The sequence below is a fragment of the Mesoplodon densirostris genome, chromosome 2, assembly GCF_025265405.1.
Source record: "Mesoplodon densirostris isolate mMesDen1 chromosome 2, mMesDen1 primary haplotype, whole genome shotgun sequence".
Classification (NCBI taxonomy): domain Eukaryota; kingdom Metazoa; phylum Chordata; class Mammalia; order Artiodactyla; family Ziphiidae; genus Mesoplodon; species Mesoplodon densirostris.
This window is the reverse complement of record NC_082662.1, coordinates 110,594,887-110,615,893: the sequence shown is the minus strand read 5'-3', so window position 1 is coordinate 110,615,893 and position 21,007 is coordinate 110,594,887. Positions and strand designations below refer to the sequence as shown.

General features: G+C 36.2%; 1 protein-coding gene across 4 annotated transcripts in view; it reads right to left on the bottom strand.

Annotated features, from left to right (window-relative positions):
* The window catches only part of VPS45 (vacuolar protein sorting 45 homolog), a 68,390-nt gene extending 53,788 nt beyond the window's left edge, over positions 1-14,602 (bottom strand). For 2 of the 4 annotated variants that reach the window (XM_060090455.1, XM_060090457.1), the window contains exons 1-4: positions 13,797-14,602; positions 13,022-13,156; positions 4,764-4,824; positions 843-922 (exon numbers count right to left, since the gene is read on the bottom strand). In XM_060090455.1, coding sequence (XP_059946438.1) covers positions 843-922; positions 4,764-4,824; positions 13,022-13,156; positions 13,797-13,889 — 369 coding nt within the window. In that variant the 5' untranslated portion in view covers positions 13,890-14,602. The remainder of the gene's footprint in view (positions 1-842; positions 923-4,763; positions 4,825-13,021; positions 13,157-13,796) is intronic. The other 2 variants (XM_060090456.1, XM_060090458.1) reach the window with 1 other exon arrangement.
* Positions 14,603-21,007: the final 6,405 nt, after the last annotated feature.

Below are 21,007 nucleotides of genomic sequence, written 5' to 3'. Positions count from 1 at the left end.
AAAACCCAAAAAACAAAGTTGTTTAAATATACATATCATACTTAAGGAGACTTATCAATTAGTAAAAATAAAACACTGCTAAAGATATACAATGTTACACTCAGTTAGATGAATAAGAACTTTGCTGTCCAGTGTATTCTCATGAGGGAGAATATGATTTAAAATAGGTCATTCTTTTTTCATTCCTTTATCACCTAGCACATCCTCCTGAAAATCCAAAACTTGTTTATTTGCTTCCCTGAGGACGATATTCTTCACTTAGCTGATAAATGTATTCAAACATCTGTGATAAATGTATTCAAGAACACTAAAGGGTTTTAGAAGGAAAAGGTAACATGAAATGTTCTAATGTGAAGTATTACTTAGCATGCAGAATAAACATTTAGGAGTTGCAAGTTTTAACCTAATGACAAATCTGCTTACTACTTCCCAAAGCAAGATAATCACAAACAGAACTTTAATAAACCTCATTCACATCCTTTACTTCCTATTCTCTCCCAATCAGACATAAACTATAACTGTGTAGATGAATAATCTTATAGTATAGCTCATAAAACTAGCATTAAGACATATCTGGCTCTGTCCCCAACCCTGTGAAACCATCCCTACCAATCCAGTCCCTTTCCAATCTCCTCATTCCCACTGCTTCCTTTAATTCTATTCCCACTCAATTTGATACCTCTTCCAAACTTTCTAAATATGAGTATAGTCTGGTGCAATGCATATTTATTGTGTCTGATCAATAGCTTCCTTTCTTATGAGACAACACCTTCCATATTTTTAGACTCAAATCTTTAGAAAGGGCCAATATAAGATATGTATTAGAGGACCAATATGTTTACCTGAACCTCAGCCACCACTTCCTGTTCATCAGCTTCAGCTAATGACTTCACATCACTCTTGCTGATCACATTACTGAAATCTGAAACAGGCATATAAGTTGTGGTTGGCTCAGAGGAGATCACCTCTGCTGCAATTAGACATAAATGGGCCTGACAGTTAAAGGCTAAAGACTAAGTGAAATTTAGTATACATTGTGGTATATGTCAAACACCTTCACATTGGAATGAACAGCACAAATATGTTTAAATCTGTAAATTCATAATACTTAAAAAAAAAAAGAAGGGAACCATCATTGTAGGCATTGGAGGATGCTAGGGAACCAAATCACTATATTGAAAATAGCAAATACTGGGAAAGAAGTAAGCTTTTATCCTTTTATATGCAAACTGTACCACCAGATAACCAAACAGTAGATGAGGGGAAACTCCACTTTAAAGAAATTTTCCAGCTAAAAAAGCAAAGGAATGATAATGATAGAATTAAAACACCATCATTTTTTTCAACCCCTAATGAATCAATGGATGGAACTAGGCATTGGGCATTAACCTCTGCTAGTATCACAGTAAGAGACAATCAGTGGAAGCACACAACACTACCTATGAAATATTCTCATCAAAAAGAAATCAAATCTGAATCTAATTAAGCCTCTGTATCCAAGTACCAATTTACAAGAACTAGAGGACAGAGGGAACATTTTAAATTGCAAAGAACATGTTAAAGTACCCCATGCAGACTCAATCAGCAAGATCCAGGCTGTGGGAAACTTTAATAGAACAATGTAGTTTCTTCAATAAATAGACCACATGGGGGTTGGGGTAGAGAGAGGACTTATAGAAGATTAAAGAAACTTAAACAACATATCAACCAATAGCAATGTGTGGACCTTACTATGATCCTGATTCAAACAAAGAGTGGTGGGAAAAAAAGGCATGAAAGAATTTGAAATTTGAACACTGAATATTTGAATAAATAGGAATTTTTTTCATTATTTGGATATAATAATGGTACTCTTTAAAACAAGTCCTTGGGGCTTCCCTGGTGGCGCAGTGGTTGGGAGTCTGCCTGCCGATGCAGGGGACACGGGTTCGAGCCCTGGTTTGGGAAGATCCCACATGCCGCAGAGCAACTGGGCCCGTGAGCCACAACTGTTGAGCCTGCGCGTCTGGAGCTTGTGCTCCGCAACAGGAGAGGCCGCGATAGTGAGAGGCCCATGCACCGCGATGAAGAGTGGTCCCCACTTGCCACAACTAGGGGAAGCCCTCGCACAGAAACGAAGACCCAACACAGCAAAAATAAATAAATTAATTAATAAACTCCTACCCCCAACATCTTCTTAAAAACAAAAAAACAAGTCCTTATCATTTAGAGATGCACATGGAAATATTTATGGATGAAATCATGTGATGTCTTAGATTATCTACAATATAATATTGATGGGGGAGTAGATAGCAGTATAGCTAAAACAAGATTGGCCATGGTACAATAACTGTAGAAACTGGGTGATGGGTACACTGGGATTTATTAGACTATTCTGTCTACTTTTTACATATTTGAAAACTTCCATAATAAAAAAGTTTTTTTAAATAAAGGAAGGGAGGAGCCTGTTATACAAGATGTTTAGTAGACATAAGAATATACAAAAATAAAATTAAAAATGACATGAGCAGAAGGCCAGTTTTGTGCTAATTAATATAAATTGTGCTGAAAGTCTGTAAAGAATAACATCACTATATATACTCATTTTAGTTTATTTCAATCAAATAAAATTGTGAAGTTGATTGCTCCACCCAAGACATTTCAACAGTCCATTTTTCCTAGGCTTTAGTGCTAACTACTTTAACATATATAATTTTTTTTCGACTTCATAGATTTATAGCCGAAATCAAACAAACTTTACAACCAGAAGAGTAAATATGAGACTTATTTTTGGTTATTAATCTCAACCACTGCATCAAATAACTCTTTTCAGAGGAAAAGGGAGTCTTTCATCTCATGATCTATTCAATTTTTAGCTAAGAGACTCAGCAAAACAGTAATTCTTTTGGATGTCCAGATAAATTTGACAGCATGGGGAATCAATCTCTCTCTCTCTATAAATATATGTGTGTGTGTGTGTGTGTGTGTCTATGTGTGTCACTGAATACAAAAGTTTTTATACTTTCCTGTCCTCAGTACCTAGCTTGTAATCAGACTTAAAAAATACTGGAATGACTACACACCTATCAGGATGGCTAAAATGAAAAACAGGGACAACACTAAATGCTTGTGAGCATACAAAGAAATTAGATCACCTGTACACTGCTAATGGAAATGTAAAATGGCATAGTCATGTCAGAAAACATTTAGCAGTTTCTTAAAACACTAAGCATGCAACTACCATATGACCCAGCAATTGCTCCCTGGGTATTATTTATTACAGAGAAATAAAGACTTATGTTCACACAAAAACCTATACACAAATATTTATAACAACTTTATTTGTATTAGCCCAAACTAGAAATAACTCAGATGTCCTTCAACAACTGAACAGTTAAACAAATTGTGGTACATCCATACCATGGAATACTACTCAGTAATTAAAAAAATAAATAAATAAATAAAATGAGAACTTCCCTGGTGGCGCAGTGGTTAAGAATCTGCCTGTCAATGCAGGGGACACAGGTTCGAGCCCTGGTCCGGGAAGATCCCACATGTCGCAGAGCAACTAAGCCTGTGCACCACAACTACTGAGCCTGTGCTCTAGAGCCCGTGAGCCACAACTACTGAGCTCGCATGCCACAACTACTTAAGCCCACGCACCTAGAGCCCATGCTCTGCAACAAGAGAAGCCACCACAATGAAGCCTGCACAAGGCAATGAAGAGTAGCTCCCGCTTGCAGCAACTAGAGAAAGCCCATGCACAGCAACAAAGACCCAATGCAGCCAAAGATAAAATCAAATAAATTAAAGAAAAAAAAGAAAAAAAAAAGAAAAAGAAAAAGCTTAATTGAAAAAGAAAACCCGTGATTATTAGCCAAAAATAAAACAAAAACAAAAGTAGGATGACAGAAGAGAATAAAATTGCCTGTTTTTACCTCCTGGGGTTGTTTTAAGGGCTGAATAAAATATGACAGAGTTCTTATAAACTATAGTGTCTTATCACAAATGTTAATTTTTTGTACCATTATTAAATTGTAGTATATGCGGAAGAAAGTATATATCTTAGACTATAGTTTAAACCCTAAAACTCCAAAGCCTTCAAGTAAACAATACAAATGCTATGAAGATCAATAAGGACATCTAGAGGAGAAAAGATGTAACTTCCAAAGCAGAATGTATTACATTAAAAGAATCCATATAAATTGTATAGTAACCACAAACCCAGTTTATTTCCAGGCCTCCACCCCTTTTCCCCTCCCCAAACGTTATGCAAATAGGAGATATCTACCTGATGACTTGTACTTTCAAGTATTACATAAAGTTGCAAAGAGAAGTAGACTGTTTTCATCTGGTATGTAAAGTAAATCTCTGCTTTTCCAACAAACTCAAGTATATCCTCCCTCCAAATAAATAAATCAGCTTCTATAGCTCAGTTCATAAAAGTGTAAAATAGAAATAAGTATACATACTTTTTTGGCAAAGGTGGAATGTGAAAGTTGACTACTTACAACTTTTGACTTACAAAGAAACTTGAAGGGCAAAGTAAAACTTAAAAAAAAAATTTGTTTTTAACCTAAGCAGTCTATGATGAGTGGAAATCACATTTAGCTCTCAGAAACAGAATGTTGGTCCAACACTTTTAATACTTTGAAATGACAAAAAAACTCACCAGACTCTTACAGTGATGGATTCAATTAACTTACTGATGATATGAAGTACCCAATAGAACATATTAGCTAGGATTTAGTTACATGATTGAACAGGTGAAATAACATACTTACAAATAAAATATATACTGTATTTGGGCCTTCGGAGCTCCTGAATCAGATAATCCACATTCTCCTAGAAAAGAAAAGAACAAACAAATAAAATATGAGAACTGCTTAAGTGAAAAAGTAATAAATACGTATCATCCACTGATTTATTTAAGTATTTACTGAGTGCCTACTGTGTGCTGAGGTCTAGGTTAAGTGTGTGTATGTTGGGAGAGGTGAGGGCTGGGGATAAAAAAGAGCCACATTGAATATAATGATCAGGAATCATATGTAACATTAACTAGCTGCATTGCCTTGGCCAAATTAAGATTAAAAAATATAAAGGACATAGATGTTGAAATACAACATAAAATAGACAATAATTCTGAAAATTTGCCTCAGGCTGTTTGTTTATAAATTTTATTCATCTGATCAAAATTCTTATGTGGAACATCAAAATGTGTCTAGTCCTTTAAAAACCAACATTCAAGAGAAAATATAGTTAAATATATTCACTTGGGCTTTTAACTAATTGGGACCAGAGGCTGCAGAACTGCAATATTTGTGAAGTATTTGCAAACAGTAGGCTAGGACCTTTTGTATAATTACATTATTTAAAAATAAAACATGAAATTTAGAACTAAAAAATAGTTGATTTTCAAATGGTCAAAACATAATAATTCCAATTACATACAAACATAATGCAGGTCTTATCTACTTTTGATACTATAACATATGGTTAAATTTCAGTATAAAGTTGATCCCCAAATTATACATAATATATCATTTTTGAATGTTAAAAAACCATACATTTCCTTACAGAATTAAAAGTAATGTAAGTAATACATATTGCTTGTTAAATGGGAAAGAGACTTTAAAAACTGTCATTTAAATTTAAAAAACACATTAAAAATTAACTTTATAATGTAATCTTAAGGAAAAATTGTTTTTAACAACACATTTTGAGTTTGAGAGAACATACATATGGCATTGAAAGAGCTTCTCTAATAAAAAATGTTAGGAAATGATGGACTGATAATCTCTAAGATCCCTCCCAGAGCCAAAATTTCATGACTAATATGAAACAATTGGAAACTACTGTATCAAAGAATTAATTGATGTATTAATTAATTCAGGAACTATTTACTGAGTATCCATTATGTGGTAGGCACTGGGGACATAACAGTGTGAAAATGTGGACATTATCTCTGCTCTCCTGGAGCTTACTGCTGGTAGGTGAGACATATTAATTAATCACACAAACCATATAAGACTTCAACCAAGACAAGTAATAGGGAGAGGAAGATGGTGCTATAAGTGTTTATGAGAGGGGAGTTTGACCTGGTCAGCAAGGCCAGGAAAGATTTGCTTGAGGGAGTGAAAACGTTCCAGGCAAAGAGAAGAACCTGTGCAAAGGTCCTGCGGCATGACAGAATACAGTGGACTGAAAGATTAGTGTGGCTAAGAGCAAAAAGGGGAATGGTTTGAAATGAGGCTATAGAAATAGTAGGAACTAGACCATACAGGGCCTTGCAGGCCACACTTAATGGAGTTTTGTCTTTATCATAAAAGCAATGAGCAATCATTCAAGGATTTCAAGTGTGGTGACACGGTCAGATTTGTATATTGGAAAGTAGATAATGTACAAGCACTGGAGTTAAGAACGTGAATATAAAACAAGAGAACATAAAAAATAAGATTGAAATAGTAAAGGATTTTTAAAGGAGGACTCAAGTTAGATTTAGAAGATGATGGCTGAAAACTGACAGAAGGCTAAAGAATCTTTAATCTGGGGAAGAGAACAAACAGAGGACAGGAATGAGCATGTAAAGGGATCATAAAAAGACCTATCTGGCTGCAGTGGAGGAGCAGAGGTAGGACATATGAGGTTGAATACATAAGGGCAGACCAGACGAGCTAAAGGAGGGCTCTGAGGGCTGCGAAATATAAATTTAATCATGGAAGTAAAATTGAGCCATTAAAGGTTCCTGAGCATAGATGTGAATAAAATGATAAAGACTCAAAACACTGATATAAGTATGTAAGATTAAATGGCAATGGTGGCCCTGAACCAAGATGGTGGAGTAGAAGGACGTGCTCTCACTCCCTCTTGTGAGAACACCAAAATCACAACTAGCTGCTGGACAATCATTGACAGGAAGACACTGGAACTCACCAAAAAAGATACCCCACAACTAAAGACAAAGGAGAAGCCACAATGAGATGGTAGGAGGGGCACAATCACAGTAAAATCAAATCCCATAACTGCTGGGTGGGTGACTCACTAACTGGAGAACAATTATACCACAGAAGTCCACCCACTGGAGTGAAGGTTCTGAGTTCCACATCAGGCTTGCCAACCTGGGGGTCCGGCGACGGGAGGAGGAATTCCTAGAGAATCAGACTTTGAAGCCTAGTGGAATTTGATTGCAGGACTTCAACAGGACTGGGGTAAACAGAGACTCCACTCTTGGAGGGCACACACAAAGTAGTGTGCGCATCAGGATCCAGGGGAAGGAGCAGTGACCCCAGGGGAGACTGAACCAGATCTACCTGCTAGTGTGGGAGGGTCTCCTGCAGAGGCAGAGGGTGGCTGTGGCTCACCATGGGGGCAAGGACACTGGCAGCAGAAGTTCTGGGAAGTACTCCTTAGCGTGAGCCCTCCCAGAGTCTGTCATTAGCCCCACCAAAGAGCCCAGGTAGGCTCCAGTGTTGGGTTGCCTCAGGCCAAACAACCAACAGGGAGGGAACCGAGCCCCACCCATCAGCAGTCAAGCAGATTAAAGTTTTACTGAACTCTGCCCACCAGAGCAACAGTCAGCTCTACCCACCACCAGTCCCCCCCATCAGGAAACTTGCACAAGCCTCTTAGATAGCCTAATCCACCAGAGGGCAGACAGCAGAAGCAAGAAGAACTACAATCCTGCAGCCTGTGGAACAAAAACCACATTCACAGAAATACAGACAAGATGAAAAGGTAGAGGGCTATGTACCAGATGAAGGAACAAGATAAAAGCCCAGAAAAACAACTAAATGAAGTGGAGATAGGCAACGTTCCAGAAAAAGAATTCAGAATAACGATCATGAAGATGATCCAGGACCTCGGAAAAGAGTGGAGGCAAAGATCGAGAAGATGCAAGAAATGTTTAAAAAAGACCTAGAAGAATTAAAGAAAAAACAAACAGAGATGAACAATACAATAACTGAAATGAAAACTATACTAGAAGGAATCAATAGCAGAATAATTGAGGCAGAAGAACGGGTAAGTGACCTGGAAGACAGAATGGTGGAATTCACTGCTGCACAACAGAATAAAGAAAAAACAATGAAAAGAAATGAAGACAGCCTAAGAGACCTCTGGGACAACATTAAACGCAACAACATTCGCATTATAGGGGTCCCAGAAGGAGAAGAGAGAGAGAAAGGACCCAAGAAAATATTTGAAGAGATTATAGTCGAAATCTTCCCTAACATGGGAAAGGAAATAGCCACCCAAGTCCAGGAAGTGCAGTGAGTCCCATACAGGATAAACCCAAGGAGAAACATGCCGAGACACATAGTAATCAAATTGGCAAAAATTAAAGACAAAGAAAAATTACTGAAAGCAGCAAGGGAAAAATGACAAATAACATACAAGGGAACTCCCATAAGGTTGACAGCTGATTTCTCAGCAGAAACTCTACAAGCCAGAAGGGAATGGCATGATATACTTAAAGTGATGGAAGGGAAGAACCTACAACCAAGATTACTCTACCTGGCAAGGATCTAATTCAGATTCGATGGAGAAATCAAAAGCTTTACAGACAAGCAAAAGCTAAGAGAATTGAGCACCACCAAACCAGCTCTACAACAACCGCTAAAGGAAATTCTCTAAGTGGGAAACATAAGAGAAGAAAAGGACCTACAAAAACAAACCCATAACAATTAAGAAAATGGTCATAGGAACATACATATCAATAATTACCTTAAACGTGAATGGATTAAACGCTCCAACCAAAAGACACAGGTTTGCTGAATGGATACAAAAACAAGATCCATATATATGCTGTCTACAATAGACCCACTTCAGACCTAGGGACACATACAGATTGAAAGTGAGGGGATGAAAAATGATATTCCATGCAAATGGAAATCAAAAGAAAGCTGGAGTAGCAGTACTCATACCAGATAAAATAGACTTTAAAATAAAGAATGTTACAAGAGACAAGGAAGGACACTACATAATGATCAAGGGATCAATCCAAGAAGAAGATATACCAATTATAAATATATATGCACCCAACATAGGAGCACCTCAATACATAAGGCAACTGTTAACAGCTCTAAAAGAGGAAATCGACAGTAACACAATAATAGTGGGGGACTTTAACACCTCACTTACACCAATGGACAGACCATCCAAAATGAAAATAAATAAGGAAACACAAGATTTAACTGACACAATAGACCAGATAGATTTAATGGATATTTATAGGCTATTCCATCCAAAAACAGCAGATTACACTTTCTTCTCAAGTGCGCACAGAACATTCTCCAGGATAGATCACATCTTGGGTCACAAATCAAGCCTCAGTAAACATAAGAAAACTGAAATCATATCAAGCATCTTTTCTGACCACAATGCTATGAGATTAGAAATGAATTACAGGGAAAAAGAAGTAAAAAAACACAAACACATGGAGGCTAAACAATATGTTACTAAATAACCAAGAGATCACTGAAGAAATCAAAGAGGAAATCAAAAAATACCTAGAGACAAATGACAATGAAAACACGATGATCCAAAACCTATGTGATGCAGCAAAAGCAGTTCTAAGAGGAAAGTTTATAGCTATACAAGCCTACCTCAAGAAACAAGAAAAATCTCAAATAAACAATCTAACCTTACATCTAAAGGAACTAGAGAAAGAAGAACAAACAAAACCCAAAGTTAGCAGAAGGAAAGAAATCATAACGATCAGAGCAGAAATAAATGAAATAGAAACAAAGAATAGCAAAGATCAATAAAACTAAAAGCTGGTTCTTTGAGAAGATAAACAAAATTGATAAACCATTAGCCAGACTCATCAAGAAAAAGAGGGAGAGGACTCAAATCAATAAACTTAGAAATGAAAAAGGAGAAGTTACAACAGACACCACAGAAATACAAAGCAACCTAAGACACTACTACAAGCAACTCTATGTCAATAAAATGGACAACCTGGAAGAAATGGACCAATTCTTAGAAAGGTATGACCTTCCAAGACTGAACCAGGAAGAAATAGAAAATACGAAGAGACCAGTCACAAGTAGGGAAATTGAAACTGTGATTAAAAATCTTCCAACAAACAAAAGTCCAGGACCAGATGATTTCACAGGTGAATTCTATCAAACATTTAGAGATGAGCTAACAACCATCCTTCTCAAACTCTTCCAAAAAACTGCAGAGGAAGGAACACTCCCAAACTCATTCTATGAGGCCACCATCACCCTGATACCAAAACCAGACAAAGATACTACAAAAAAAGAAAATTACAGATCAATATCACTGATGAATATAGATGTAAAAATCCTCAACAGAATACTAGCAAACAGAATCCAACAACACTTTAAAAGGATCATACACCATGATCAAGTGGGATTTATCCCAGGGATGCAAGGATTCTTCAATATATGCAAATCAATCAATGTGCTACACCATATTAACAAATTGAAGAATAAAAACCATATGATTATCTCAATAGAGGCAGAAAAAGCTTTTGACAAAATTCAACACCCATTTATGTTAAAAACTCTCCAGAAAGTGGGCATAGAGGGAACCTACCTCAACATAATAAAGGCCATATATGAGAAACCCACAGCAAACATCATTCTCAATGGTGAAAAACTGAAAGCATTTCCTCTAAGATCAGGAACAAACAAGGATGTCTACTCTCACCACTATTATTCAACATAGTTTTGGAAGTCCTAGCCACGGCAATCAGAGAAGAAAAAGAAATAAAAGGAATACAAATTGGAAAAGAAGAAATAAAACTGTCACTGTTTGCAGATGACATGATACTATACATAGAGAATCCTAAAGATGCCACCAGAAAACTACTAGAGCTAATCAATGAATTTGGTAAAGTTGCAGGATACAAAATTAATGCACAGAAATCTCTGGCATTCCTATACACTAATGATGCAAAATGTGAAAGAGAAATTAAGGAAACACTCCCATTTACCACTGCAACAAAAAGAATAAAATACCTAGGAATAAACCTACCTAGGGAAACAAAAGACCTGTATGCAGGAAACTACAAGACACTGATGAAAGAAATTAAAGATGATACCAACAGATGGAGAGATATACCATGTTGTTGGATTGGAAGAATCAATATTGTGAAAATTACTATACTACCCAAAGCAATATACAGATTCAATCCCTATCAAATTACCAATGGCATTTTTTATGGAACTAGAACAAAAAATCTTAAAATTTATATGGAGACACAAAAGACCCCGAATAGCCAAAGCAGTCTTGAGGGAAAAAAATGGAGCTGGAGGAATCACACTCCCTGACTTCAGACTATACTACAAAGCTACAGTAATCAAGACAATACGGTACTGGCACAAAAACAGAAATACAGATCAATGGAACAAGATAGAAAGCCCAGAGATAAACCCATGCACATATGGTTAACTAATCTATGACAAAGGAGGCAAGGATATACAATGGAGAAAAGACAGTCTCTTCAATAAGTGGTGCTGGGAAAACTGGACAGCTACATGTAAAAGAATGAAATTAGAACACTCCCTAACACCATACACAAAAATAAACTCAAAATGGATTAGAGACCTAAATGTAAGACCGGACACTATAAAACTCTTAGAGGAAAACATAGGAAGAACACTCTATGCCATAAATCACAGCAAGATCTTTTTTGATCCACCTCCTAGAGAAATGGAATTAAAAACAAAAATAAACAAATGGGACCTAATGAAACTTCAAAGCTTTTGCACAGCAAAGGAAACCATAAAGAAGACAAAAATACAACCCTCAGAATGGGAGAAAATATTTGCAAACGACTCAATGGACAAAGGATTAATTTCCAAAATATACAAACAGCTCATGCAGCTCAATATTAAAAAAACAAACAACCCAATCCAAAAATGGGCAGAAGACCTAAATAGACATTTCTCCAAAGAAAACATACAGATGGCCAAGAAGCACATGAAAAGCTGCTCAACATCACTAATTATTAGAGAAATGCAAGTCAAAACTACAATGAGGTATCACCTCACACCAGTTAGAATGGGCATCATCAGAAAATCTACAAACAACAAATGCTGGAGAGGGTGTGGAGAAAAGGGAACCCTCTTGCACTGTTGGTGGGAATGTAAACTGATACAGCCACTATGGAGAACAGTATGGAGGTTCCTTAAAAAACTAAAAATAGAATTACCATATGATCCAGCAATCCTGCTACTGGGCATATACCCTGAGAAAACCATAATTCAAAAAGACACTTGCACCTCAATGTTCATTGCAGTACTATTTACAATAGCCAGGTCACAGAAGCAACCTAAATGCCCATCGAAAGACGAATGGATAAAGAAGATGTGGTACATATATACAATGGCATATTACTCAGCCATAAAAAGGAATGATATTGGGTCATTTGTTGATACGTGGATGGATCTAGAGACTGTCATACAGAGTGAAGTAAGTCAGAAAGAGAAAAACAAATATCGTATATTAATGCATATATGTGGAACCTAGAAAAATGGTACAGATGAACCAGTTTGCAGGGCAGAAATAGAGACACAGATGTAGAGAACAAATGTATGGACACCAAGGGGGGAAAGCTGTGGGAGGTGGTGGTGGTGGTGTGATGAATTGGGTGATTGGGATTGACATGTATACACTGATGTGTATAAAACTGATGACTAATAAGAACCTGCTGTATAAAAAAATAAATAAAATAAAATTCAAAAATTTAAAAATAAATAAATAAATAAATGGCAATGGTGTTCAGTGTGATAGGTATGGAGGTTAATCCAGGAATAAAGTGATGTGGGTCTCTGTTGGGATAGTTAGTGGCTTTGGAAGTAGCTGAGAACCTTAAAGACATCTTGAAGGAAAAACTGGCTGTAAGCAGTGACTGAGATGTGGAAAGGAGGAGAGTCATGGTTATAACTCTGATAAACCAGGATAATTATGATGCCACAAATGATGATAATATAAATTTATTTTGCCTTAATAATACTTCCAGATCATAGTGTGCTGTATTTGCCTAAGCAGACGGCAGCTGTTTACGTAGTACCTTTGTAGGTCGAAGAAAACAAATTGCTTTCAGGTGTTTCATGACCTCTCGATTTTGAGAATCAATGCGTTCAAAAAGGTACACTTCCTTCTGGAGAATTTCCGATTGTGTGTATACCATACTCACTATGCCGGTCTGTAAAGAAAAAGAATTAACTAATATTATGCTAGTCCAGAATAATAAAAACAAGCAGCCATACCTAAGCCTTAAAATTTTTTTTCATTAATACTACTTAGTTGGATAACTTAAATACTAACATATGTAATAACATTTACTGAGCATCTAAAATAATAAGTAATAGTACCAAAATGAAACGTTCTCTCTGAACACGAACAACCCATAAATTTCCAAATAAAAAATTTCCCATCACCTTAAAGAGTTCTTTTTTTAAATTTTGTGACCAATAAATAATAACCTGTCACCTCAGTTTGAGCCCTGACAGCTTTCCTTTAAAAACATAACGCTGAGTGGAAATAACAGGACCATCCCAAAGTCCTCCAAGTGCGCTGTCTTATATATTATTTCTTGGCAGAGGCATTTAGAAAAACGATTTCTGATTTCAATAAATTGTTCTGGGTACGAGAACCTCTGGCAGTGGTTAGAGCCATTCAGACTGAAAACCTTCTAGGCAAGCTTTATACAACCTTTCAGTTCCACACTGAACTGACCCTCACTTATAAATCTTTAATTAAATACTAAATCCTACAGTGGAATGGGACCAGCTATTGCAAGGGAGGAGGATTCCCTCACAAACACTGAGCAAAAGCAAACTCACCGTCTCTTTATCCATGAGAAGTACTTTCATGCCCGGTCCGCTGTCCTCTATCATTTTGGAAATGTACTGCTTCACAGCAAAAACCACGTTCATGGTAGCGAATTGACAGGTTAGCACTATAGCTCTTCCCGCCCCCCGTTTTTCTTGCTAAATTAACCCCCGGCCTCTTGTCCGGATCTCAGCAGCTTCCTCCCCGCCGGGCTTTGGCTTCCGGAAGTCCGGTCAGCTGTGGTCCTGGGAGTTGTAGTTCCGCTACGCGGTTCGGACACCCAGCCTCCCGGCTGCATGGAAGAATTCGGCTGAGACACCCTAGGCCGCCACGCCCGGACTTGATTCTCGATCCACCTCCAGCCCGGAGGTGTTTGAGGCCCGGACGCTCAGATCTCTCCCGGCCCTTGGCCCGGGGTCCGGGCCGCGGCCTGACGCCCCTCCTGCTGGCTTGGGGAGAGGGTGGCGCCTCGCGGTGTGGAGGAACTTGGCATAATGCTGGCTCGGAGGCAAGAACAGCAGAGCTTGGCCGTGGTCGCTATTTGCCATTAACGCTTTCTTGGGTGGCAGTGAATGATGGAGGGAAGGGAGATGGCCTTGTGTTCCCGGCAGATGCTAGGGACTCGGAGGGACGGCATTTGGTAAATCTCACGCGGTATTTGCTAAATAGTGGCCGAGATTCGTCTTCCCCGGCATATTTGTGTCATTAACAAGGCGAGGACACAGTTCGGGCAAAGTGAGGCCCGAATTGCTTTTCCGAAGAATGAGGGGCATCGGAAATTGAACAAATACTTACTGAACGAATAAACAGGGAACGCCCTTTAGGAATGTTCTGGGAGAGGCCTCGGATCTCCCAGGAAGGCCTGGAGGTGGGGTCTGCCGCCGGAACTCGCAGGCCGTGGGTCCAGCGGAGCCCGGAACCACCCAGTTTTCGGCTCCCTGGGCGTTTGGACTCCGTGGGCTTAAACTCTCCCGGGTTGCTGGGGACTTGCGATGCTGAAACGGCGGCAGGAGAAGAGTTAACAGAGTCAAAAATGGGTAGGGGGCATGTATTCGGTGGGGCTAAAGCAAAGTAGCGCGGGGATTTTAAGGAAAAACTCAAAATTTTAATTTAAGAAACGACAAAAACTTAGCAACAAAATGAATCTTAAAGCCATCAACTTCCACATGTCTGCATTTGTGTTTATACCCCGCAGGTCTTCTCTCCATCGTGCCATTTCTCGAAAAGGATGGTAAATGTTAGTTTTCTGCACCTTTGCGTTGGGGAATTGTAAAATCAGGAAGGCAACAAGAAACAACTGCAAGAAATCAGTGACTTTAATTGCTTGTAAATATTTCTACCCAAAAAATGACCAGTGTTTGTTGTGTTCACAGTTTAATCAATAGGTTCAGCATTACCAAATCAATTTTCTTTCATTACATTGTATGAAGTTTACAGTTAAAACTAGACCCAGAGCACGTCAACAGGAATCTGGCTGTTAAGATCACTTTATAAAACTTTGTATACAATTTTCAAATCCTTTAAGGGAGATCAGAAACCACTTGAAATACCATAGGTTTTTGTCACCTCTGAAATTGTGAAGATGTGTTTATTTTCTTTCCTTTTCAATTTTTCTACCACATAAATAAAACTTTCCTTTGGGCATTTTTTTCTATTTTTGAGATACATTTTGCAAGAAAAGTTATATTAAAATGAAAATGAATCTTTAAATGGATACAAATGAGAAAAATCTTATGTTATCTGAAAATTCTATTCTTATTCATTTAAAATGTTTTTTAAAATTTTAAATACATTAAATATTTTCTTCAAAGTATATTACAATTTAAAATATAGAAAACAGCAAACCAATGCTAATGAAAAATTAAGTAACTGCAAATCCTGTAAGTTACCAATATTTGAAAATTAATTTCCACTCTTGTGTCACTTGGTTTTTGTTTTTTCTTACCTATAATTTGGATTTCAGTATAGTATAAGGTTGTTTTCCATTTTATGCATTTTTTAGAAAGAACAAGGAGAGAGAGGCTTGTCTATGAACTTTGTGCTTTTTTTAGACAATTGTCAATCTGTAAGTAATACATGGAAACTGCATCCTTTTAAGTATTTATATTTGGACAATTATAACATTTTAGAGGAGTAAGAAAAATGCCTATTTTGACAAGACTTACAGAGTCATTCCTTTGCCCATGAAATTCCACTGATGTCAGTGGCAGTGTTATTTTACACGTGGGTAAGATACAATGTTTAATAGAATGTAAACATTTTGTACAAAATATTTATTATATATTTAATGGATTCTATGATGGTCCTGAAGTTTGGCAGCCCATTTCCTTTCTGAAGAAAACTAAAAAAGCCATTTTAAATGTCTCCAGATTAAGAACTTCTTTTGTATTCCCATACCTCTAAAAATAGGACTGAAACCAATGATCAAGTCCAAACTTTTGCTTTGTGACTCATCCAGGATAAACCCAGTGACTTGTTTTGTTGTAGGCAAGACAGCAAATCCAGAAGCCAATATGAAGCACCTTACTTATTTTTTTTAAAAATCAAGGGTGTAAATAAACCATAATAATAAGAAATATTTTTAATAATAGAAACTTCAAATTTAAACAATAAATACTTTAAATATAAATGATTACATTAATTATAAACTTTCTAATGCAGTTACTTGAAAATTTTTTTACTAGGTTCAAGGAATCAGTGTTTTAAGGGTGGAAAACAGGAAGTTAAAAGTTATGGTGTTTATATCTGTACATTTTGTTTAGACTTGTAAAGATGTGTGTAAATGAAGTAATCAAGAATGATTACCTGAATAATGACATGTGCTTCAGCTTCTTACAAGGTGTGTACTATTTAGAGGTTTAACTGTCCATTTTATATTTAATCAAAATCATGTTTCTCCTCCATAAGAACTCAGAGTTTGATATAAAACAAAGGATATGTAAATAAGTTTAGTATAATTATAATAACAATATGGCCAACTCTTAATTATCTTAGATTATTAATTATTTACCATTCTCATTGTTGCTATGTGTTAACATAGCCCTGCATAGGAGGGAAGTGAAGATGAAAGTCAATGAAACTCAAATTAATTAGATTTTCTGCTTGTTAGCAATTGGAAAAATATTTAGAAAAAGAATGACAGTATTGCTTGTGTCAGACAACCCATCCTTATGCAGTGTTTTTAACCTTTCTAGCCATTTACTCATTTGAGAAGTGGTGGTAATATAATCTACCTTATGAAATTGTGAGAATTTAATGAAATAATGTGCAAGAAAAAAATGTGCCTGGTACATAGTAAAGGCTCAATAAATATCAGCTTTACTTATTTGAAATCAAAAGGTACACATAACTTTTATTTTTTTACATATGGCATATTTCAGTTTCCTTTGTCAATAATATTTAAAAATAGAATGGATTTCAGAATTTGTAAACTATCTTCCAAATATAATTTCCATAATAACTGTATCTTGCATTACTATATGATAATAGAAATATTAATGGGAATATTTGGCCTGCTCCATCATAATTTCTTTAAAGCATACAGTTTTCACGAAGACGAAACTTAAGAAAAATGCTTCAAGTGATTTCAGAGACTTAGTGCCTACCCAGCCTCAAATCAAACAGAATTTGTTAAGTTTTTGTCACAGTTGGTAGTTTAGTACCAAACTTTATGGTAGCAAAAACACTGAAGAGCTTTAAATCATTAAGTAAAAATTATTTGCATGGAGGGTTCTGTCTGTACATTCAGTAATTAAAGTGATTCCACCTTTCTGGTGGTGATGTTAACTTTGATCACTTTATTTAGGTTGTATCTGCTGGATTTCTCCACTGTAAATTTACTATTTTTCTCCTTATAATTAATAAATATCATATGGAGAGATGCCTTGATGAGTTGCAAATATCCTATTCTCGTCATGCACCTGTTAGTTTTAACTGGAATCTGTTGATGGTTCTTCCTTGCAACAGTTGGTGTTTACTGAATAGTAATTATTTTCCTCATTCCTTCTATAGTTATTATTTGGAATTCTTCTGTAAAAAAGTGATCCTTTTCCCCCATTTAGTTATACAATCATTTATGTCAGACTCATGGATATTTAAGAAAATTGTCACTTTTAAGTAATAGAAAGGTATAGATAGAGGTTGAGAGTGCAGACTCTGGAATCAAGCAGCCTGGATTTGATTCTGCTGTGTACTAGTTACAGGACATTGGTAAGTTACATAAGTGATTAGTGACTCAGTTTCCCCATTTGTAAATGGAGAAAATAGCACCTATATCAGGTTAATGTGAGATAATACATGTAGTCTTTAGCCTAGCTTTAACTATTTTTTCTTAGTGAATATTTTGTACTGTGCTTAGTTTTGCTATTTATGTTTCCCCACCTACAAACTGAATAAAAATTTTTTTGTTATGTGCTTGCCCCCCGAGAAATTATTAAAATTCACAAAATAAATTTTAAAGTGCTTTGTAATGTTAAGGAGATGCATAAGTTCTTATTTCTAAAAAGAAAAAAAAAGATTGAACTAGAAATTGCTAAGATCCCTTATATGATCATGATTCTGTTCTTGGGCTGCTTTTATGTTAGAAATGTAGCTGATCATGAAACGCAATGAAGTTATTTTCAACATTTTAGATATTTCAAGAGAATAGGCAAGGCGTATGAAATGAGTACCAGAAAATGCATGTTCTTATGAATCCTAAATTTCGGTAGTGGTAAAGGAGTCTTAACTATATTTTTTATACTGAAATAATTCCTTTAGAAATGCCTAATTATTGATTTAATCAAGCATTTGATCAGGATCACTTATTTTTCTTTGCTAGAAAGAATAATGTTGAAAAAGTGAGATATAAAATATTTTGTTTACGCATCTTTCCATTTGAAGCAAGTGAAATTTAATGTAGGATGCTGTTATTTAAGATCTCTCTTAATATTAATAAATAAAAACAACCACCTTTTACTGAGCTTTTACTATATGCTGAGTCCATTGCAAATATCTCAGTTAATTTGTGCAACTTTCCTTTGAGTTGAGTATTATCTCCATATTACAGATAAACTGAGGTTCAGAGAAGTTGAATAACTTTCCTGAGATAACACAGAAAGCAGCACTGAGAGAAGCATATCTTTTTCAGTGGACATCTTACCCTATATTTCTTTGTTCACATCCTTATTAAGAAAGTAGATTGTCATTTCTTTGAGGATAGAGAATTTTTTCCCCATCCTTTTCACCAAGTACAGTGTCATGTACACAGAGATGCCCAATAAATATTTAACATTGGTGATACTCATTACTGGGCAAACGGCTACAATGGCATGTTAAATAAAGTATAGAGTTTTACATGGACAAGACAAACAAAGAGATCAATATACTTATCTAGGTGATCTATGCCAACAATTTTATTGAACGATGTAGAATAAATTCTGGGGAAAATAGCATGGGTTTTCTTTCCAATTCCCAGGTAAATTATAGGGATGTAAGACCTAACCATTCTGGTACTCTTGTAACAATGACATTGTCTTTTCTGACAATACGTTAGCAGTGATTAAAGAGAAGTTTAATTTCATAGACTTGTTAAGAATTTACTTGAAAAGCATCAGCTTTAAAAAAGTAATTTAGCGTTGAACTTTTTCTGCATTCAGACAGAGGGCGCCCTTGGACCACTAAGAAGGTATCAATAATTTACAGGATCTTTTCTTCTTCCACTTACAATGGGGTTAACATCCCAATAAACCCCATTGTAAGTTGAAAATATCATAAGTTGAAAATGGATTGACTATACCTAACCTACCAAACTTCATAACTTAGCCTAGCCTACTTTAAAAGTACTCAGAACACTTACATTAGCCTACAGTGGGGCAAAATTATTGATCACAAAGCCTATTTTATAATAAAGTGTTGAATATCACACACACACACACACACACACACACAAACTTACAAGATCTTTGTAACATTGGGTGCTGGTTCACCGAGTAATGGTTACACGAATGAGGGAAAAATGCATTTTTTGGCCAAAATAGATCACAAAATGCTTTAATGTTGAGTTTAATCTGTTTTGGTTTTAAATCTTATTGAACTGTTACATGAATTGACTGCTCTATAATTTTTTCATTTCTTGAGGAACTAGACAAAACTAATAGCTACCAGGTTCAAATCAACAGGCATTCAGTTTGGGAGATTATTTTAATAAATATAAAGTCTAAAATTTGAAGGGTGGGAATCTGATTATAACTTCTATTCATGTCTGACTGCAATTGACAGTAAATCTGTCAACATGAATATGTATGTTTTAGGCCATGTGCTGGGTACTTTCCATGCAGCTAAATACAGCATGTGATCCTTTTTTTTTTTTTTTTTTTGCCATGTGGCTTGCAGGATCTTAGTTCCCCAACCAGGGATTGAACCTGGGCCCTTGGCAGTGAAAGTGCAGAGTCCTACCCACTGGATTGCCAGGGAATTCCCTGTTTACTCCTTTTTTAAAATGAGAAGATTGAAGCTTAGAGAGGTTAAGAAGATTTCTGCTAAAAAGTGACAGAACTGGGATATGAACCTGGGAGGTGTGAACACCAGAATTCATACCAGAAAATTTATACCAGAAAACTATACTGCAAATGACAGTTTCCTCTGTTCATGGCAGGAAATATGCAATTAATTGTGAAATTAGTTTTTTTCCAGTTATTGTTGAAAGACTACAGCAACATCCAGGCCCACCAAAACTTAATTTAGACATAATATTGGGAAATTAGGCTTTTAATTTCCTGGTGATGTAGTAATTTAAACTCAGATGCTATAGAACTCCTGGTCAAGGAACACTCAAGTTTAGAGGGTACCATGATAGAATGAAAAGAGTAATGAATTGGGAGCCAAGTAATCTGATTTATAGTATGTTTCACTACTAATATTTAGATGAGTTTCAGAGATGATTCAAGCTCACTAGACCTCTGTCTTTCAAATGAAGGAAATGGACTAGAAAACCTCAGTTCATAAATCTTTGAGTTTTATATTTTGCATATGGAAATTGTTTTATATCTTCATATTATACATCTTTTTCAATTTCTGGGAGCAATATATTAATAGAAATCTAACAGTGTAATGCCTGCTTTAGCACTGGTGTGGAGCCAGCCCCCAGAATAGTTCTACATAGGCATCTAGTTCTCAGCACTGGTTACTAGAGGATTTGTGGAGGGTATTTATTCTATCAACAAGCATTGAACACCTACTATGT